Source organism: Schistocerca nitens, chromosome 7, assembly GCF_023898315.1.
Source record: "Schistocerca nitens isolate TAMUIC-IGC-003100 chromosome 7, iqSchNite1.1, whole genome shotgun sequence".
In the NCBI taxonomy this organism is placed as follows: domain Eukaryota; kingdom Metazoa; phylum Arthropoda; class Insecta; order Orthoptera; family Acrididae; genus Schistocerca; species Schistocerca nitens.
Genome location: NC_064620.1, coordinates 227,664,789 through 227,687,668, shown reverse-complemented (window position 1 = coordinate 227,687,668; position 22,880 = coordinate 227,664,789). Strand labels below are relative to the sequence as shown.

General features: G+C 47.6%; 1 protein-coding gene across 1 annotated transcript in view; it reads left to right on the top strand.

Annotated features, from left to right (window-relative positions):
• Window positions 1-22,880, top strand: part of LOC126194758 (protein numb) — a 252,370-nt gene that overhangs the window by 88,761 nt on the left and 140,729 nt on the right. Inside the window, exon 3 of the mRNA XM_049933040.1 lies at window positions 3,992-4,153. Within this exon, the coding sequence (XP_049788997.1) occupies window positions 3,992-4,153 (162 nt within the window). The remainder of the gene's footprint in view (window positions 1-3,991; window positions 4,154-22,880) is intronic.

Genomic DNA, 22,880 nt, shown 5'->3' with positions numbered 1-22,880 from the left:
GTCCGTCAACCTAAATGCCTTTGGCAGTACGTGTAATGACATTCCTCTCAACAGCGAGTAGTTCGCCTTCTGTAATGTTCGCACATGCATTGACAATGTGCTGACGCATGTTGTGAGCTATTCAATACCGCTTCAACCGCATGCGAGCTATATGCCGGACATCCATCATGTTGGAAGTACATCGCCATTCTGTCATGCAGTGAAACATCTTGTTGTAACATCGGTAAACATTACTTAGGAAATCAGCATACGTGGCACCATTTAGATTGCTATCGATAAAATGGGGGCCAATTATCCTTCCTACCATAATGTCGCACCATACATTAACCCGCCTAGGTCGCTGATGTTCCACTTGTAGCAGCCATCGTGGATTTTTCGTTGCTCAATAGTGCATATTATGCTGGTTTACGTTACCGCTGTTGGTGAATGACGCTTCGTCGCTAAATAGAACGCGTGCAAAAAATCTGTCATCGTCCCGTAGTTTCCCTTGTGCCCAGTGGCAGAACTGTACACGACGTTCAAAGTCGTCACCATGCAATTCCTGGTGCATAGAAATATGGTACGGGTGCAATCGATGTTGATGTAGCACTCTCAACACCGACGTTTTTGAGATTCCCGATTCTCGCGGAATTTGTCTGCTACTGATGTGCGGATTACCCGTGACAGCAGCTAAAACACCTACTTGGGCATCATTTGTTGCAGGTCGTGGTTAACGTTTCACATGTGGCTTAACACTTCCTGTTTCCTTAAATAATGTAACTATCCGGCGAACGGTGCGGACACATGGGTGATGTCGTCCAGGATACCGAGCAGCATACATAGCACTCGCCCGTCGGGCATTTTGATCACAATAGCCATACATCAACACGATATCGACCTTTTCCGCAATTGGTAAACGGTCCATTTTAACACGGGTAATGTATCACGAAGCAAATAGTGTCCTCACTGGCGGAATGTTACGTGATACCACGTACTTCTACGTTCGTGACTATTAAGCGCCATCGATCACAAAGCGAAAAAAGTGGTCCAACTAAAACATTCATATTTCTTTACGTACTACACCAATATGTAATAAAAATGGGGGTTCCTATTTAAAAAAAAACGCAGTTAATATCCGTTTGACCTATGGCAGCGCCATCTAGCGTGCCAACCATAGCGCCATCTGGTTTCCCCCTTCAACCTAGACGAGTTTGTTCTTCGTAGTTTTTTCGTTTGCTGCTTATTTCGTGAGATATTTGGCCCGGTCACTATCAATGGACCATCCTGTATACTGTATATTTTGCGAGTAAGTAAGTACTGGATGTTTCAAAATGTTTGCACAATACTTCCGCTTTTCTTTCAGTTCGCAAAAGTGTGCAGAATTTCCCGTGCATGTACATGAATTGTAAATTATGCTTCGCCATTAACAGACTCTGCTACTGTTGCCAATTTGTTAATGCTGTTGGTATACTGCGATTGTTTCGGAAGACTGGCGTTCCCTTATAACCACAGTCCTTCCGTTGAGCGTAGGGTTGAGCTACACGACGTTTTGTTGTATCCCACGTGCCGTGAACAGCAGCCAATCAGGGAACGCAGCTGGGTCGCAGATTGTTTTAAGAGCCAGCGTACAAGTATTTTCGATGAGCAGAAAGAAAGTTATGCTTAATAGGCAAGACGATGTTTGAGCTATTTTATGCAGCTGAGCATCAAAATGTTATTAAGCCGGTTTTTGGTCTCTCAGTATGAACCAGGGATGTAACAGAGGCGACCTTGCCGAAGTCGGAGTCTGTGCAGTTACTTTGTTGGAGCAGCAGACATGTTTGTTCCCATGTGATTATCACCCTCTGGAGTAGACGACGTTCCCACTGCGTTACTGAGATGTTGCCAACATGACAGAGGGTAGAGGTGGAACTGTTGTAGCTGGCTCAGGGTGGTGTGGCCTCTTGGTGCACAAGTTGTGAGACCTATCTTGGTGCCAATTTCCAGAATGCGGGAGGAATTAAGTACAAGTACCGTTCCCCTTCAGCGTGGCACCAACTGAAACCTGAAACGCAACGGCCGTCCCGAACTTCACAGATTTTTATCGTCTTTCATACTTTCTAAATTAAATTGTATGGTGAAGGTGAAAATTACTCCTTCCCGAAAAATCGGTTGCCCTCCAAGCAGGCAAGTCACCTGTGGTTTCTGTTGCTCAGAGAAAAGTAATCTTGAGTGAACAGTCCACAGGTGACCTGCCGGTTCAGTACCCAACAAGCACAATTAATCTTAGTACGTAAAGTGATTGCTTTAGTTTAACGACTTAAGTAAATGGCGGGCAAGTCCGCGATTACTATAAATGGACTCGTAATTTTACAAGAAACTTGAATTTGTGATTTAAAGTACGAAATTAATTTTCTTCGGCTCTTTCTTGTAATGGGACAGGGTTGAACAGTCGTTGTAGCTTCGCCATGTATGTTGTGTGCCTTTGAAAAGTCTCCACGTTACAGCCTATCGCTGATGTTATTCAGTCTGTTTATTGGCCAAAAAGTGAAGTAAACCGAGAAGTTGGAAAGGATTTTAAGTTCAAGGAGAAGAAATGAAAACTTTGTGATCTGGCAATGACATTGTTACTCTGTCAGAGACAGCAAAGGACAGGGAAGAGCAATTGAGCCGAATGGATAGTATCTTGGAAAGAAATTCGTTGAATGTCAGTAGAACTAAAACAAGGATGTAGATATAGAAGGACAATAGAATTTAACTGATTCAAACCAGTAGAAATACTGAGGGAAATGAAACGGGACAATAATTTAGCAAATCAACAATATAAATGTGGTGTCTGTTCTTTTGGACATGTCCGAAACAACACACACCGTTTTGACCCTGCAGCCACTACGAATCAAGACACAGAGTAATTAAAGATATTTGCTGCCAGTAGGCATTGATTTAAATCAATGGGGCTAGTTGAAAATTTGTGCCTGACTGGGATTCGAATCGGGGTCCCCAACTTACTAGGCACTGACCACTATAAAGTTTTTGTCCCGGTTCGTAAATTCGAGCTTGTTGTGCATCTGCACAGAAGGGATCAAGGTAAGACTGCCAGTGATCACTTGCGTGTAGATGCACACCACGCTAGAACTCGTACAGCAATCGGCGAAACGCCGCGAGTAATGAGGCTTATGAGCAGGGGCACTACATCTGTACAGTATGGTGTAAGTTGTGAATTTGGGCCTGGCAGGAAGCGTGATAGGATCATCCGTGCAGTTGCAGTGACTACTGTGTCTTTATGACGCAGTGTTCAGTGCATCTGCCTAGTAAGCAGGAGACACAGGTTCAAACCCTGGTCAGGCACAAATTTTCATCTTCGTCTGTTGATTTAAATCAGTGCCAACTGGCAGGTAATGTCTTTAATTCCTTTGTGTTTTAAATCAACTTACCTATTTTTTTGTGGGTTCAGTGTATCCTGTTTTCGATTTCTCATCCAAAATTCTTCCGAAGTTTACTATGTGTTAGTTTCTTGTAGCTTGAATGAAGTATAGGATGACAACGTAAGTTATTTAATGTAGATGTTTTCTGCAATCCTCGTAACCAGAAGTCTGTAAAGAATTTAGATCCCTCTTTAAAATTGTCATATCTCCTTTTCTCCGCATATCTTTTCTCGCACATTATTCTATTGTCAATATTGACTCGACTTGTCTGTTAGGCTTCATGAGCGGCTGTACAGTGTGCTCGTCACGAAGTGCAGCCGAGCGGCAGCAGGTGCAGCGTATAGGCTACACTTAAAGAGTAACTGATACAGGCTATCCTGGCCTCTAACCGCCATGTGAAAAGAATTGTGATACGTTTCCCGTGTGCACGTTCCGAGCACTCATCTCCGTTCCAGGACAGTCCAACACACGCTGGACACGGCTGAGGCGGCTGGCGCTGCGCTGTAGCAGTGCGTTTGGCAAGGCCGCAGTCACTGTATGAACTAGAAACTGAAAAAATGCAAACGTTACACTGTGAGCCTCGAACAGAGTTTCATACCTTGTTGCAGCGGCAGGCGGGGTCGGCGCCGCGCGGCATGGACCGGCTGCGGAGGTCGCTACGGGACTCTCTGCGCCGGCGCAAGGAGCACGTGCCCGAGAGCTCCAAGCCGCACCAATGGCAGGCCGACGAGGCGGGCGTGCGCGCCGGCACCTGCAGCTTTCACGTCAAGGTAGGCACCAGGCTTGCTAGCTGTATACACTAATAAGCTGTATGGCGACCATTTACAGGCGTGTAGCGCACCACGGCGCAACCAATACCACTAAGAAATCTTGCAAATTTCGTTAATGTCTTACGGCGTAGCGAAGAGTGTGGATATCATTCAAAGAAAACGCTCGTGTAGAACTTTTAAAAATTTTTTTTTAACAACGCTGTTCAAACGTTTGCTGTAACCAAACTACTCAAGCAAAATCAGAGTTTCCATTGCTTTAACAACAAAAAATTTTATATTTTATGATTTGTTGTAGTCTTCAGCTCTGCACACTACTCTACCCTGCATCTCCAAATAAGTACTGCAACCTCCATCCTCATAAGCATCCTTACTGTACTCGAGCATTAGTCTCCCTATACAGCTTTTACATCCCACACTTTTCTCCATTACCAAGTTGACGATTCCTTAATCTCTCAGGATATGTTCTATCAACTGATCCCTTATTTAATTAAGTTATGCCACAAATTTCTTCTCTCCCCAATTCCACTCAGTACTTCCCCATTAGTTACGCAATTTACCAATCCAGCCTTCAGTATTCCCTTTTGTAGACCCACATTTCAAAAGCCTCTGTCTACTTTTAGTCACCCTCAGGTGCTCGGCATTCATTTGCTCAGTATGGGCTTGGCGACCCCGGGGTTCATGAGCTGGGGACTGGTAAGCGCCACCAGTCCCCCGTCACCGTAGTCTCTGGGCGTGCTTCAGCGACCACAGTGTGGCGCGGCGGTGGAACGTTGTGTCTCAGGAAATGGGGATCTTGGCTTGACCGCCCGGATCAGGAGGGTGGAATAAACCTCTATAAACAAAAACCCTCAATCTCGAGGTGTGCTGTGCGCTGATGAGATGCGTGGCTGTTGAGGCGGAACAGTCGATAGCGGGCAACCTGTGGGGAACCTGCCGCACCTCAGTTGTATAAGGCTTATCTAGGCACGCAGGGCTCTGTCTGGGTGGACTTCTGGTTCCCTAGCTGCTCGTGGGACCGAGATGGATCCTTCGAAATCTTCTTTGCCTCCTCCCAGCGGAAAGGGTGGGCCGCTGGTAGGTACCGACACCCAGTCTAACAAGAGGACTCGTGTAGCCAGTCCTCCTGATTCAATCAGTAGTAACAGAATGCATGCTGCTTCGCAGTGTGTGTTTCTTACAGTTAAAAGAAAAGAGGGGAGTTTCACAAAGTTTCACCATTTTATATACAGAAATGCTTAGAAGGCATTGCTGGCACCTTGAAGTCTGTTAAGCGCTTGTGAAGTGGGAACTTGTTGGTTGAAACATTTAGCTTCCAACAAGTCAGTAACCTTCTGAAAGCACAATGCCTCGGGGAGTTTGCGATAGAAACTGAATTTCACAACACCTTGAACTACCCCCCCCAGGGGATCCACAACTCTTTTGTGGATACGTGCGTAGCGAGCACGGGACCCCGAGCTGATGTGGCCTTCCTTCCTTTCCGGGCTGCATACCTTCCCTTTCCGCATCCTTCCCCATCCCCCATCTTCGGCCCCCCCCCCCTCACCTCTGGCTCTTTCCTTCCTTTGTGCCTACGTCCGGAGACGGACGCTTGTAAATGTACCACATTCTTCGCCTTCCTTACTTGTAAGTCTTCGTCCTTCCTTTGTCCCTCTCTTTTCCTTACCTCTTCTCTCTACCCTTTTCTCCGCTGCGGCGTTTGAGACCTCTTCTTTCCTTTCCCTTTCCCTTTCTCTTTCTTCCTCCCTGTGCGTGTCTGAAGGCCGACCCACGCACTTCCATGCGTAGCCGTTGACGGGGTAACGCGTAATTCCCCGCCCCGGGTAGACAGGTAGGACACGTACGTACCCCCTGGTAACGGCCAGGCCCAGGGAGGGGTGATTACCCGAGCTGATACCTTCCGAAAGTGCCGATTGGTCCCTCCGTCCGTTTGTCGGGAGGTGTGACCTGAGGTGTGAACAATCACCTAAGGCGGGAGTGCCCTCAGAGAGGGCCCCCACAAGGGAGGAGCGCGCCATCGGAGACGCCGGTAATCATGGGGGATTCTTCCGCAATGGTTTCCTCATCTTCCACTATGTCTGCTCACAAACGTAAGTTCACTGAGTCTCAACCACAGTCAGTTCTTCCATCGTTGCCACAGTTCCTTGTTGTTTCTCGGTCTGACGAAGGTCACGACTTCTCCACAGTCAACCCTTTCATAATTCAGAAAGGTGTCGACGCAATTGCAGGTCCTGTAAAGTCTTGTTCCAGATTACGGAATGGCACCCTGTTGTTAGAAACACACAGTGCCCTCCAGGCACAAAAATTGCTGCGTACCTCACTACTACACACTTTCCCTGTCCGGGTGGAACCGCACCGTACCTTAAATTCCTCGCGTGGAGTTGTTTATACACGCTCCCTCGATGGACTGTCTGACGAAGAAATTCAGCACTACCTGTCAGACCAGGGCGTAACGGCTGTTCATAGGGTTATGAAAAGGGTTGACACGAAGATCATTCCAACCCGCACTGTTTTTTTGACATTTGACAAAGTGCAACTCCCATCGAAAATCAAAGCAGGCTATGAGATAATTTCCGTTCGTCCTTACGTCCCAAACCCTACGCGTTGCTATCGGTGCCAGCGATTCAATCACACCAGCCAGTCCTGTTCTAATCCGGCCAAATGTGTTACGTGTGGCAGGGATGCCCATGAGGGTGCTTGTCCACCTCCATCCCCTCGCTGCATCAACTGTATGGGTGACCACGCTGCTTCCTCTAGAGATTGCCCAGTTTTTAAGGACGAAAAGCTCATCCAGGAAATAAGAGTGAAGGAAAAGGTGTCGACCTTTGCTGCTCGGAAGTTGTTCGCCAGTCGACAGCCCACCGTGCCTCAGACAGGCAAATACAGCACTGTCCTTGCTTCTCCTCGGCCAACAAAGGAGGCGGCCACGCAGACTTGCGACCTCACCTTTAGTGCCACGGTCGTCCGATCGGCCAACGCAAAGATCGCCCGTTCAACTTCACCACTTTCGCCTGCCCACTCTTTGGCTCACCCTTCGTCGGGTTCTGCTAAATCTCGAGCCCAAAAGTCAGACACCAAGTCTTCGAAGAAAGAGCATACTCGTGAAGAGTTTTTACGTACGGCAACTTCACCACCATCGGTTCCTCCTTCCTCTAAACCTCATACTTCCAAGAAGGCTACAAAGAAACCCAGTTCCTCTCCTTCTCCGCCAAGGCGTGTCCCATCCACAGCGCCACCTGGCGGAAATCGCCCTCGCCCGTCTTCTGTGTCGCCGAGGCGCACTGCTGGTGGCCGGTCAACCGGCCGATCGCTGGTGGCAGGAGCTGCTCCTGACCAACCTATGGATCAGGATCTTCTGCCTTCGGCCGAATGCCGTTCCATGCTGTCGGTCGCAAGCTCTGAGCAGTCGTTGACAGCACCCTTGGTCACATTCCTCCATTTTCTGTTCACCCTATGTCCATTATCCACTGGAATATCCGCGGCATTCGAGCCAATCGGGATGAATTGTCGATCCTCTTACGATCCTACTCGCCGGTCATCTTCTGTCTTCAGGAAACAAAGCTGCGTCCTAATGACCGCTTTGTTCTCCCTCATTTTCAGTCCGTCCGATATGACCTCCCCTCTGTGGAAGGCACTCCAGCCCATGGAGGACTCATGATTCTTCTCCATGATACTCTCCATTATCATCCAATCCCCTTAGACAGTTCCTTCCAAGCTGTCGCCGTCCGTCTTTCCCTTTCTGGATACACGTTCTCTCTTTGTACTGTATACATTCCATCGTCCACACCAATGGCACGAGCTGATCTCCTTCATCTTCTTGGTCAGCTTCCACCCCCCTATTTGCTGGTTGGGGACTTCAATGCCCACCACCCGCTTTGGGGATCTCCACATCCTTGTCCACGTGGCTCCCTATTGCTAGACGTCTTCCACCAAGCGGATCTAGTTTGCCTCAACACTGGGGTCCCCACGTTTTTGTCTGCCTCCACGACAAATTTATCTCATTTGGACCTTGCGATCGGTACTGTTCCGCTTGCTCGGCGCTTCGAATGGTTCGCCCTTGATGATACACACTCGAGTGACCACTTTCCATGTGTCCTTAGGCTGCAGCCTCAACTGCCATATATGCGCCCGCGACGCTGGAAGTTTGCCCAAGCCGATTGGACACTTTTTTCGTCCCTAGCGACATTCGATGACCGTCGCTTTCCCAGCGTCGACGATGAGGTCACACATATTACCGACGTTATTCTTACAGCTGCGGAACGTTCCATTCCACGCACCTCCGAATTGCCCCGGCGCCCCCCAGTTCCTTGGTGGAACGAGGCATGCCGTGACGCAATCCGTGAGCGGCGACGTGCTCTTCGCATTTTCCGTCACCATCCTACTTTAGCAAACTGTATCCGCTATAAGCAACTCCGTGCGCGATGCCGTCGCGTCATCCGCGATAGCAAGAAGGCAAGCTGGCAATTCTTTATTAGCTCCTTTAACACCTTCACTCCCTCCTCGGAAGTTTGGAGTCGGCTTCGACGGTTCTCAGGCGCGCCTAGTTTCTCCCCGGTCTCTGGGCTCACTGTCGCGCATGATACCTTAGTGGACCCCGTCGCAATTTCTAACTCATTGGGTCAGCACTTTGCTGAGATTTCGAGCTCTTCAAATTACCCGCCAGCGTTTCTCCCGAAGAAACGTGCAGCGGAAGTGCGACCTCTTGCTTTCTCCTCTCAAAATCGCGAAAGCTACAATACTGTTGTCTCCTTGCGGGAACTCCAACATGCCCTCTCTTCTTCTCGCTCCTCCGCCCCTGGATCGGATGGTATCCATGTCCAAATGTTGCTGCATTTATCAACCCATAGTCTGCGTTACCTCCTTCGCCTTTATAATCGAATTTGGACCGACAGTACCTTTCCCAGACGATGGCGGGAAGCTATCGTCGTTCCCATTCCGAAACCTGGAAAGGACAAACATCTCCCCTCTAGTTATCGCCCCATTTCTCTCACGAGTAGTGTCTGTAAGATTTTGGAGCGTATGGTGAATTACCGTTTAGCTTGGTGGCTGGAATCCCGCAGTCTTTTAACACCTGCCCAATGCGGATTCCGAAAGCATCGCTCTGCAGTTGACCATCTTGTTGCTCTCTCCACTTATATCATGAACAATTTTCTCCGGAAACGCCAAACAGTCGCAATATTTTTTGATCTGGAGAGAGCATACGATACCTGTTGGAGGACAGGCATCCTCCGCACACTGTTCTCTTGGGGCTTTCGAGGCCGGCTGCCCCTTTTTCTTCGCGAATTTATGGCAGAGCGAACATTTAGGGTGCGGGTGAACACTACTCTCTCCCGTACTTTCTCTCAAGAAAACGGGGTACCCCAGGGCTCCGTGCTGAGTGTTGTACTGTTTGCCATCGCTATAAATCCAATTATGGATTGTCTCCTTCCTGACGTCTCGGGCTCCCTCTTTGTGGACGATTTTGCGATCTACTACAGCTCTCAACGGACCAGCCTTCTTGAACGACGTCTTCAAGGATGTCTCGATCGCCTCCACTCTTGGAGCCTCGAAACCGGCTTCCGTTTTTCTCCCAGTAAGACCGTTTGTATTAATTTTTGGCGACGTAAGGAGTTTCTTCCGCCCTCCTTACATCTAGGTCCTGTCAACCTTCCGTTTTCAGACGTCACTAAATTCTTGGGTCTTATGTTTGACAGAAAACTGTGCTGGTCCTCCCACGTTTCCTATCTTTCGGCTCGCTGTCTGCGAACGCTCAACACCCTCCGTGTCCTGAATGGTACCTCCTGGGGAGCGGACCGAGTGGTCCTTCTCCGCCTCTATCGCGCCTTAGTGCGCTCGAAATTGGACTATGGAAGCATCGTCTACTCCTCTGCTCGGCCGTCTATTCTTCGGCGTCTCGACTCTATCCACCACCGTGGATTACGTTTAGCGTCTGGAGCTTTTTACACTAGCCCTGTGGAAAGCCTTTATGCTGAGACTGCTGAACCTCCGCTGTCCAATCGGCGAGCGGTCCTTCTGAGCTGTTATGCTAGCCATCTGTCTTCCATGCCTGCTAATCCAGCCCACGACCCTTTTTTCGACGCCTCCTTTGATGTAGGGTATGCAGGCCGCTCCTCCTCCCTACTACCCCCGGGAGTCCGCTTCCGTCAACTGCTCCATTCTCTTTCCTTCCGCTTTCCTAAAACCTTCTTGACAACTTGGGGTACAGCACCGCCTTGGCTTCGTCCCCGGATCTGTCTGCTCCGTGATCTTTGTCAATTTCCCAAGGATGGTACGCCTTCACTTGTTTATCGTCGGGCATTTGCTGCTCTATGTGCACAAATGACAGACGCCACCTTTATTTACACCGACGGCTCGAAAACATCGTTGGGTGTAGGGAGTGCCTATATTGTTGGCGACCCACGCTGGTATCTGTGGGAATGAGGCGGCTGATATAGCAGCCAAGGCTGCAGTTTCTCTTCCTCGGCCAGCTATTCAGTCGCTTCCCTTCACCGATCTACGGAGCGGTTTATGTCGCAAAGTTGCTCATTTATGGCATGCGCATTGGTCAACACTTCCCGCAATAAATTGCGGGAAGTGAAAGCCCTTCCTTGCGCTTGGACCTCTTCCTCCCGAACGCGTCGTCGGGAGGAGGTAATTTTAGCTAGACTCCGGATAGGGCACTGTCGTTTTAGCCATCGGCATCTTTTAAGCGGCGATCCTCCCGCACTCTGTCCCCACTGCTCTCAGCTGTGGACGGTAAGACACCTTTTAATTGAAAGCCCCTATTTTAATCCGTTACGCTCCCGTCTACAGCTATCGCCTGATCTATCGTCGATTTTAGCAGATGACACGCGCTCAGCCGACCGCGTTCTCCAGTTTATTAGTGACAGTGAAATGACGTCAGTCATTTGAAGTTTTATCGGGGACCATCAACCCCTCTCTGTAGTGGACTTTTAAGCCTTGTTTCTGCTTTTCGTGTCCAATTTTTTGAGTTTTGTTCCCATTTTTGCTGTTTTCCATTTTCAGTTTTTATTCTTTCCTCAGTCGCGGACCGGGCGCTAATGACCATAGCAGTTTTGCGCCCTAAAACCAAAATTAAAAAAAAAAAAAAAACCTTGAACTACAGCAAAGGTGTTGTGACATGCAGTGATCGCGTGACATTCCCCAAGAAGAACTGAAAGGTGAATGGTCCCGGGAAGGCATTGTCAATGTGCCACACGTTACGAAACTGGTGGATGGCACTCTTGTGAAGTCAGACTCGTTTATCCTTACTTTTAACAGCACCAAACTACTGGAGCATGTGAAGGCAGGTTTCCTACGTCTCAGTGTACGGCCTTATTACCCCAGTCCAATGTGGTATTTTAAATGCCAGCACTTTAAACACACTACTCTCGGCTGCCGAGGGGGAGCCACTTGCGAGAAATGCGGTAAAGCCGCCAATGAGGGAGTTGGTTGCTCCTCTCCTGCCAAGTGTGTCAACTGCTCTGGGGATCACCCTCTTTGGAGCAAGGACTGCAGAGTTTTCCTTGAGGAATGGAAGATCTAGGAGATTAAAACCACAAAGCGCATCCCGTATGGTGAAGCGAAGAAGCTATACAAATCCATGCAGCAACCCACGTTCACTACTTCCTTTTCTTCCGTTCTGAAACAGCCGGTCCTGAAATCTTATGCCGCTTCACAAACGGAGGTTGCTGCTGTCAGCACTAGCACCTGCATGTGTCCCTGCTCTTGTGCTGGTGCAGTTGTGTCTAAGCTTGTCCCTCCCCCGAGAACTCCAGAAAAAGCTATGGTTGCTGACATTGTGGATCTCTCTGCCTCTCCAAACGCTCCATCTGGTACACTGCCAAATGCTGCCACACACTCAACCCCAGTTGTGGCTGCATAGTCTACCCAGGGAAAAAATCCAAGGTAAAACGTCCAACACCAGTGCAATTGGGCAGAATACAGCCTGACGATGTCGACATCGACCTCTCTGACATCTCAGTTGATTTTTATTTTGAGGCTACGGAGCTTGATGTCGGATTGGGGAAACCATATTGCTCCAAACCTGACCCTCCACCCATTGTGGGCTCCCCTCCCCATGAGAGAATCAGGATGAAAGTACTACCCCCCTGATAGATGGCTCCCATTGTACAGTGGAACATGAATGGATTCAGTATGCACATGGAGGAACTGAAACTGCTAGCGCAGCAATGCCCTCTGTGCTTGTGTTTGCAGGAAATACATTTCAAAGCATCTGATGCCACTGCACTACGGGGCTATACCCTATGTCGTAAGTATGACCTGACTGGGGAAAGAGCCAAAGGAGGGGTTGCTGTGTTTGTCAGTAATGTGCACCACTCCTCTGCTTTTCCCCTGGATACCGACCAGCAAGCAGCTGCAGTTGAAATTTCTGTACATCAGTGGCTTACAGTTTGTTCTCTTTATTTACCTCCACTGGATGCAGTAGAGTCTCAGGCTCTCACCGATATTATCACGCAACTCCCCCAACCATTTCTCCTCCTGGGAGATTTCAATGCCCACCATGTCTTGTGGGGCTCAACGTCTACTTGCCATAGGGGTTGAGTTTTGGAGAACCTCCTGACATCTCGAGAGCTGTGCCTCCTAAACACTGGTACTCTGACTCATTTCTGTGGCGCTACTGGGTCATTCTCAGCCATCGACCTCTCTCTCTGCTCTCCAGACCTCGCCGACTGTTCACTGGGAGGTCACTGACGACCTTCATTCCAGCATCCACTTTCAGATGCGCCTTCAGCTACTTGGTGGTGTGTTGCTGGAACAGAAGCCACAAACGTGGATGATTGGCAGGGCTGACTGGATGCTGTTCGGCCAGTTGGCTGTGTTTGAACATCATGACAGTGTCCAGGAACGGGTGGACCACATCACGCATGTGATCTATCACACTGATGATCTATCCATACCAACGTCTTTTGGCCCTCTTCAGAGGTGATCTGTACCTTGGTGGACAGAAGAGTGCCATTTAGCCATCCGGGACAGGCGTGTGGCTCTTCGACGGTTTAAACGCTGCCTGACAGCAGACAGTCTCTTGACCTTTCGAATCCCGAGAGCCAAGGCTCGCCGTGTCATTAAAGACAGCAAAAAGTGGTCATGGCATGAGTTCCAGAACTCTATCAATCGTTCCACTTATTCCTCAAAGGTAAGGGAAGCCGTTCAGAGGATTTCTGATAAACACAGCCCTTTACCGATAGCTGCAGTGTTGAACCAGGGGAGCCACCAAACATCATCTAGAAACATTGCTCAGATGCTGGCTGAGCATTTTGCACAAGCTACTGCCAATGCGAGCCAGGATCCAGCATTTCGTCACTACCGTGCAACTGTTGAGAGGGAAAAGTTGGACTTTAGGCCGAACAGTTCTGAGGCCTGCAACTCCCCTTTCTCCATGTGGGAGCTCGAATCGGCACTGACTGAGACTTCTGACACTGCACCCGGCCACGACCAAATCCGGTACTGCGTGCTTTAGACATCTGCCAGTGGCATCAAAGGAAATCCTCCTCGAATGTTTTAATCTAATATGGCAGACAGGTGTCTTCCCAAACTCGTGGAGGGAGACAATTCTAATCCCTCTCCTCAAACCAGGAAAGGACCACACATGTTCCAGTGGCTATCAGGGTATTGCCTTGACCAGTGTAGGAAGGACCCTGAAATGGATGGTTAACCGTCGTTTTGGTCTGGCTTTGAGAGACCAGGCAACTCCCTTAGCCACTCTCAGTAGGATTCCGAAAGTTACGGTCCACTGTTGACAACCTGACACTTCTAGAAGTGGCTATTCATCAGGCTTTCCTCCCTCAGCATCACTGTATTGGCATATTCTTTGATATCAGTAAGGCGTAAAACACTACTTGGAGACACTGTATTCTCGCACAACTGCATCAGTGGGGCTTTCGTGGCCACCTCCCCATTTTCATTTGGTCTTTTCTGTCTCAGTGGTTTTTCAGACCTGAGTTGGTCACACACTGTCTGGTCAATTTGAGCAGGAGAAGTGTGTCCCCCCAGGGCAGTGTCTTAAGTGTTACCTCTTTGCCATAGCCATCAACAGTATAACATCTATGGTAAGGAGTCCAGGATCCTTATTTGTGGACGACTTTGCTGTTTTCTGTTCCTCCTCCAGTGTTGCAACGGTGAGCCGTCAGTTGCAACTTACAGTGCGGCGGTTAGGGGAGTTGGCTTCAAAGATGCATTTTCAGTTTTCTGCCGATAAGTGTGTGTGTGTGTGTGTGTGTGTGTGTGTGTGTGTGTGTGTGTGTGTGTGTGTGTGTTCATTCATTTTAATTGTTCTCCTCGTCCTTTTAATTTGCCTGTCTTGCATATGGGGGACACTATCCTACATTTTAGAGACACAGTTCCGTTTCTGGGCCTCATTTTTGACTGCAGATTGACTTGAAAGCCAGAACCCTGAAGGCACTGAACATCCCCAAGTGCCTTAACCACAGGTCTTGGGGAGCAGACAGGGCGCGTCTTCTCCAGTTTTATCGGGCTTTTTTGCGTTCATGGCTGGACTTCAGGTGCACGGTGTATGGGTCAGCGAGGCCCTCTTATTTGCGGGTCATCGACGCTGTCCACCACGCGGGGATTCGACTGGCCAAGGGTGCTTATCGGACTAATCCCATACCAAGCCTCTGTGCTGAGGCAGGAGAACCACCACTTACCATCCGGCGGCAGCTCCTGTTGGTGCGCCAGGCTTGTAAGTTTCTTGCAGTTCCAACCTCACCCGCTGACCATATTGTTGCTCATCCGCCTCTGGCATGCCTTTCTTCCAACTGTCCACAAACCATGATGCCGTTCGGGATTTGTGTGCAATGTGTGCTGGAGTCCTGTGGTGTGGAGCCCGTATAGCTCCCTGCCACCCTGGTTACTAGAGAGGCCCAGAGTGATTTTAGATTTGGTGCGGTACAGGAGAGATTGCACTCCTGCCACTGTTTTTAATGCAACATTTTCTGCCATTTTATCAGAGCACCAAGACTATGTAGCTGTTTTTATGGATGGTTCGAAACAGTTGGATTCTGCTGGTTGCTCCCTTGTTTTTCCAGATCGTGTCCTTGAGGTTCAACTGCCTCAAGCATTTACTGTCTTTGATGCAGAATTGTCTGCGATCTTGCGGGCACTGGAGCAGATGAGGTGCTCTTCCCATCCTAAATTTCTTGTCTATTCCGATTCACTAAGTGCCCTTCACTCATTGCAGTGTTTGTATTCAGCAGATAAAATAGTCCAGAACATTCAGGATGCCCTCCTCCAACTACGACGACTGGGGAAGGAGGTGGTTTTCTGCTGGGTTCCATGGCACGTTGGCATTGCTGGGAATGAAGGGCAGATCTCGCAGCCAAGGAGGCATGTCTCGATCCGCAAGTATTTCAGTGTGCCATCCCTTTGCATGCACTCACCTCACTATTGAGCTCAAGAGTCACGCGCCGGTGGGAGGATGAGTGGCTGGAAATGATTGACAATAAGCTCCGTTTAGTCAAGCCCACAACATGAGTGTGGTGTACTACTTTCCAGCCCTGTAGACGGGACAAGGTTCTCCTCACTCGTTTTTGGATAAGCCACAGTCCTATAACACATGGCTTCCTGCTCTGGCGAGAGGACCCTCCAATGTGTGATACTTTTGGCGTCCATGTCGCTGTGCGCCACATTTTATTGGACTGCATTTTATTTTCTGACCAGTGGGCTGCGGCTGACTTGCTGGTGGATCTGCCATCTCTTTTAGGAAATATTCAAACAAATGTGGTTAAAGTTTTAAAGTTCTGTGACTTGTCCAATGTTTTTACCAAGATTTTAGGGAGAGATTCTTAATTTGTGCACAGGATGACTTTCACCCTATTTTACGTAAGTGGCCAGCCAGTGACAATTTCCTATGGCATCCTTGACGCTCCTTTCTCACTTTCCTTATACAGCATTTTTCATCTTTTCCCGCTTTTGAATTCCCTATCTTCCACATTTTACTTCAATACAAATACCTTCAGAAAAGACCTCCTAACACCTAAATTTGTGTTAGATTTTAACAGATCCCTCTTTTTCAGAAGTTCTTTCCTTTCTGTAGCCTTTCTACTATATCTCCTCTACTTCTGCCATCATCAGTTATTTTAATGCCCAAATAGCTAAACTCATCTACTACTAGTGATATAGTGATTAAAATTCTTCTGGGTATTATGCCGCATCGTTGCTAAAAACTAACAACAATAATAATCTAAATCCGAAGTTTTGGCCAAATTGCAGCAGCCTTCCTCAGGGCACGACTGGTTTTGCTTAGGGATAGGTGCTTCTATTTATTACAGATTATCGATGTCTAACGTCACTGTTGTAAAACTTTTAATTGGCTAGTCATGACGTAAGGGAAGATGGAAGGAAAGAGACTAACCGTGGATGTCCATGTCGTCAACTGTTCACTTGTTCTTCCAAATTCTTTGCTGTCTCTGACAGAGTGACAGTGTCATCGGCAAAAATGTTTTTATTTCTTCTCCCTGAATTTTTCATCCTCCTTGAAATTTTTCTTTGGTTTCCTTTACTGCCTGCTCTGTGTACAGTTTCAATAACATGGTGAGGAAGAGGCAGTTGGGGAGGGGGGGGGGGGTGATATAGGCTATTACCCTGTCTCACTCCCTCCTCAGTTACTGCATTCCATCCAAGACCTTCGACTGTTACAGTTGCTGTCTGTCTTGTGTACAGTTTGATAAAATTTCACTCCCCGTATGTTACCTCTGCTACTTTCAGAAATTTGAAGAGTGTATTCCAATTTTTTCAAAACCTTTTCCCAAACATATACATGCTGTGAACATTGATATGCATTTCCTTAACCTATCTTCTAGGAGAGGTAGTGGGCGCAATATTCCCTCACATGTTCTTACATTTCTCCAGAATCCAAAGTAATCTTTCTTGTGGTCGGCTTCTACCAGTTTTTCCATCCTTGGCTCTTCCAAGGACATCTGATGGAATGTTGTCAATTCCAGGAGCCTTTTATTGACTTAGGTCTTTCACTGCTCGTCAAATTCTTCTTGCCATATCTTATACCCCATTTCGTCGTCATCTATGTCTCTTCTCTTTCTATAATATTGCCTCCAAATTCTTTTCCCCTGTATAGCCCTCTATATACTCTTTCCAGCTTTCAGCTTTTCCTTCTTTCCCATACTGCTGGTTTCACATACCCAGTTTTGATACTCATACAGCAGCTTCTCTTGTCTCCAAAAGTCTCTCTAATTTTCATAGAGGCAGCATCTGTATTTTCCCTCATCATGCATGTTTCTACAGCCTTACATTTGTCCTTCTTATCCATTTTGAATGTTCTTAATGTTCATTTTTTTGTGTATCTGTATCCTCACTAGCCTGCTTTATTGAAACTTGTCTTTTTTCCTCAGTTAAATTCAATGTGTTCTGTGCTGTGCAAGAAATATCACTGAGTCTTGTCTTTTTATCTATTCATCCCACAAAGCTACTCCTTTGTCCACTGCTGTATTCCTTTCCCCTCCTTCAGTATACATTGTCTAATGCATCCTATGAAACTCTCGACAACCTCCCATATAGTGGAGATGCTGAGTCACAGATAGGCACAACAAAAAGACTATCACAAAAAAGCTTTTGGCTTACAAGGCCTTTGTCGAAAACACACACACACACACACACACACACACACACACACACACACACACACACACACAAAAATCACTCACTCTGGGAGTGGCAACTGGGTAAGGAGGTGGTTAGGGTGGGGCGGTGTAGGGATAGTAGTGTAGGGGTGGGGGAGTGAACTGCTGCTAGGAAGCGCACAGGCACGAGGTGGAGGGAGGGTCAGCTAGGTGCAGACAGAGGATAGACAGAGGGCAGGGGAGAGATGGGTTGGGGGGTAGTGGAAAAGGAGAGAAGTAAAAAGATTGGGTGTATTGGTGGAATGAGGGCTGTGTAGTGCTGAAATGGGACCAGGGAAGGGGCTGGATGGGTGAGGACAATAACTAATGAAGGTTGAGGCCAGAAGGGTCACGGGGATGTAGGATATATTGCAAGGAGGGTTCCCACCTGCGCAATTCAGAAAAGCTGGTGCTGGTGGGAAGGATCCCTATGGCACAGGCTGTGAAGCACTCACTGAATTGAAGGATGTCGTGTTGGGCAGTATTCTCAGCAACAGGGTAGTCCACTTGTTTGTTGACCTCAGTTTATCAGTGGCCATTCATGCAGACAGACAGCTTGTTGGTTGTCATGCCCACACAGAATGCAACACAGTGGTTGCAGCTTTGCTTGTAGATCACATGACTGGTTTCACTGTTAGCCCTGCCTTTGTGGGATAAGTGATGCTTGTGGCCGTATTGGAATAGGTGATGGTGGGCTTATGTATGGGACAGATCTTGCATCTAGGTCTATTGCATGGATATGAGCCATGAGGTATAGATTGGGAGCAGGGGTTGTGTAAGGATGGACGAGTATATTGTGTAGGTTTGGTGGACAGCAGAATATCACTGTGGGAGGAATGAGAAGGATAGTGGGCAGGACATTTCTCATTTCAGTGTATGACGAGAGGTAGTCGAAACCCTGGCAGAGAATGTAATTCAGTTGCTGCAGTCCTGGATGGTACAGAGTTATGAGGGGAAAGTTCCTCTGTGGTCGGACGGTGAGACTTTGGGAGGAGTTGGGAGACTGGAAAGATAAGGCACTGGAGATTTGTCTTTCTACTTGGTTGGGAGGATAATTAGGGGCTGTGAAGGCTTCAGTGAGACCCCGTATCTGACCGCTGGGAGAGTCCTTCTGCCAGGTAATCCTTGTGGTTTAAAACAACAGTGGTGGGGCCTTTGTCTGTAGGTAGGATTATAAGGTTGGAATCAGTTTTTAGATGGTGACTGTGGTTGTTACTGTGGATGTAAGGTTAGTTTGCATATTTAGGGATTTGGGGAATGATGGTGAGGCAAGGTTTAAGCTTAAGAAATTCTGGAAAGTTAACAGGGTTGATTTGGGGGCAGTGGGGGATGGGTCATGGTTGGATGGAGGAGTGAAGTGTACTGAACTGAGCAGGCAGGGCAGGATTCAACATCGGTCTTTGCTTGAGTCTGATTGGTACGGTTGGTGGCAAAAAAGTATTTCCACTGTAGGGACCGAGAGAAGGAGTCTTTAAAAAACCTTGCTTGGGGAGCAGAGCAAAAAGTGAGGCCTTTGGAAAGGACTGGTATTTATGTGGGGCAAAGGCTTCTGGAGGAAAGGTTCATGACTGTGTTTCGGGTCTATTTAGGTTGTGGATTCTGTGTGGTGGTGGGAGGGATTTTCGGAGGATGAGGTAAATGTAGTAGGTCTGGGTGACAGGGTTTGTCATCTATGAGGGGACGTGGGGAAGTTTGGAGTTTGTTGTAGAGGAGTGGACAGTGGTACTCCAAAGCAGGAGCCGAAAGCTTATTTGTGATAGTCTTTTTTGTTGTGGCTACCTGTGACAGCATCTCTGCTATATGGAGAGTAGCAACTTTCCTTTTCATAATAATTTTACATTCCATCCTATATGTTCCATTGTTTGATTATTGCCTGATGACTTTTCTTCGATCCTAACCCAGTGCTGTTTTTCTTTGTTACTATTTTCTAATGCATTACTGTACTCAATGTCCATCCTCCTTTCTCTACTTTTCTGTGTTTCTCTTGTCGCCTTTCAAACCACACTCAAATTTCTACTTACGAGCCACACTGTATCAACCATCTTGACCGTGCACACGCTCATTGTTGGTGCAGCCTTTTAAATCCCACATTACTCCTGCTGATATCCTTAATCTTACCTTCAAATTGACCACTCTCCCTGCGTCACTCTCTATTTGTATCTTTTCTTTGATCTCATTGTGTCTTCACGCCAATTCTCAATGGGACCCAGGATGTCCCATTGTGGCCGGTTACTGTACACCCACTGAGAGAATCTCTGCTCTCGTAGACCAGCACCTTCATCTTATTACCCGAAGCGTACCCTCCTATATAAAAGTATTCGCCTTTCACTATTGTCGACTCTTCAGATTTAATCTTGTTTCTCCCTTTTTCATACGTGTCATCCCTTTCGTGATCTTTCCCATTTACCTCGGTGTATTTCTGCAAATTTTTTCAGATGTAATTCTATGTTATTTACATAATTTTTCTCATTTTTTCCACCACCATGGATCCTTGCTCCTTCCATTTGCATCAGTACGGAGAAGTTTCCTTATCCATAGTCAGAACCCAGTCCCAGATACTGTTCCTGTGGTGTTGGTTGGCTCATTGTATCTCCCCAAGTGGCCTTACCATCAAATGATCCATCTCTGGCTGCCACCCCTACTTCCACAATGGCCTCCACCTGTTCAAATTCTACTAATCCTTAGCCCTCACCAACTTAGTCCTGCAAAACCATATCAACCAAGCCTAAATCTCCTTGCAGTACCTTCTCATGCTATGCAATCCCAAATTCCTAGAACATGTAATGCACACTGGAACTCTTGCCCTCCAGGAACTACAGCAACATGCACAATGCCACCTCAAAAAACCCTCCACCCTGTTTACTTCCTTCTCCCACCTTGGACTGCCACTGTCCACCATCTCTACAACAACCTTCAACCTCGCCCACATCCCCTCATAGCTAACAAACCCTTTCTCGCAGCTGTATTACATTTACCCCACCCTCCAAAACTCCCTCCCTCCACCACATACAATCCAGAACCCAAACAGACCCGAAACACAGCCATAAACCTTTCTTCAAAAGCCTTAGACCTGCAGAAATATCAGTCCTTGCTAAAAGGCCCCACATTTTACCCCAGTCCCAAATTCAATCTCGCAGGACTTCTTAAAGACCTTCTCTTCTTCTCCTGGTCCCTACAGTGGAAACACTTTTTTGCCACCAACACTACCAATCAGACTTAACCAAAGACCAATGTTGAATCCGCATGACTGAGTTCACTTTTCCATCTCACCATGACGCACCCCCATTGCCCCTCAAATCACCACTGTTAACTCTCCAGAATTTCTTATACCTTGAACCTTGCCTCACTATCATTCCCAAAATCCCTCAACATGCAAACTAACCTTACATCCACAGAAAGAATCCCAGTCCACCATCTAGAAACTGATCCCAATCTTACAATCCTACCTGCAGACAAAGGCTCCACCACTGTTGTTTTGAGCCACAAGGATTACCTGGCAGAAGGACTCTGCCAGCTGTCAGATACAGCCACCTACAAACCTTACCCTAGTGACCCCATTCCAGGAATCCAGCAGGATTCCAGTCACTACTCAAATCCTTAGGCCCATCCCAGAACCTCTTCCTGGAGTCCATCTCTCTGCTCACTCCTACCACTCCCCGTACTCCTACCTTCTACGTGCTTCCTAAGTCCATTAACCTAACCACCCAGGATGTCCCATTGTGGCCAGTTACTGTACCCCCACAGAGAAAATCTCTGCTCTCATAGACCAACACCTTCAACTTATTAGCCGAAGTGTACCCTCCTGTATAAAAGATACCAGCGATTTCCTCCACTGACTCTCCACAGTTCCTGTCCCTTTACCACAAGGTACCCTGCTTGTAGCTATTGATGCCACCTCCCTTTACACTAACATCCCTAATGCCCACGGCCTTAACGCTATCGAACACTGCCTTTCCCAACGCCCATCGGAGGACCAAAACAATTGCGTCACCATTAATATAGAGAAATACATGCAACAAGGAGTCAGTACCACCCAGTCGACATTGCATGAGAGAAATTCTTTCAGAGTAAGTGTACAGGAGTAATAATTAAGCTGTGTTCAGTTTGGAACTCGGGGTACACAATTTAGTGAATTTGGCTGAAATTAAACTGAATACAACATGTCTCGGGAAGTTGTTGTCGTTGTAAGAGTAAAAAGTTAATGGAACCCATTATCAGTCTTCACAAGGTACCACTTACTCTGTGAAGAGTTGAAGCTACATCTGCAGTCTGCTTCAGCCTCTTTCCAAATTGGATACGAAATATCTTCATTTCTGCTTCCTTCTATAACCACCACTGGAATGCTTCGTGTCTGCTTCCCTCCATTACTGACATCAGAATGAGTCTTCATGAGCTTCTGAGTGCCACTTGGTTCTGCATACAAAAGTGTGCACACTTTCTTTTACTCAATTGTGTTACAGCAACAATTTATCCACCAATCAGATGAGCAACTGTTTGCAGGGGCATATCCCCTCCATATGGAATTAAGGGGACTGGCCATTGGGACAGAGAGAAGCTGACATTTTGCCATGCCCTCATAGTAAAGTCAAGTGGTAAATTTTCACGTAAGACTACAAGGTGGAATCTAAAATTTTCAGGACTGATGCTGTCATCTGGAAAGTAGGAGTAGTAGATCTTTGCACCGCTAGGTTGCGAGAGCTGCATATCTGAGTCAGTGTGCTGAATGGCATTCAGCTGGGAGGCCGTGTTGCGTGTCCACAGTGATTTCGGTATTACTCTGTGTTTGGTTTGTGGCGATTTTACGATGGATCTGCAAACAGAACAGCGCATGTGTATCAAATTCTGTGCGAATCTTGAGAAAAGTGCTATGGAGACCCTTGCAAAGATTCAACAAGTGTGTGGGGGACAGAGCATGAGCCGTACACTTGTGTTTGAGTGGCATGGTCGGTTCAGGGCTGACCATACAGACGTCAATGATGATGCTCACACTGGAAGGCCCTTTAGCCGCACAATGCCAGGCATTGGTGCCAGACTTCAACAACTGGTTCGTGCGGATTGACGTCGAACCATTCAAGACCTTGCGGATGAAGTGGGTATTGGTTATGGGACATGTCAAC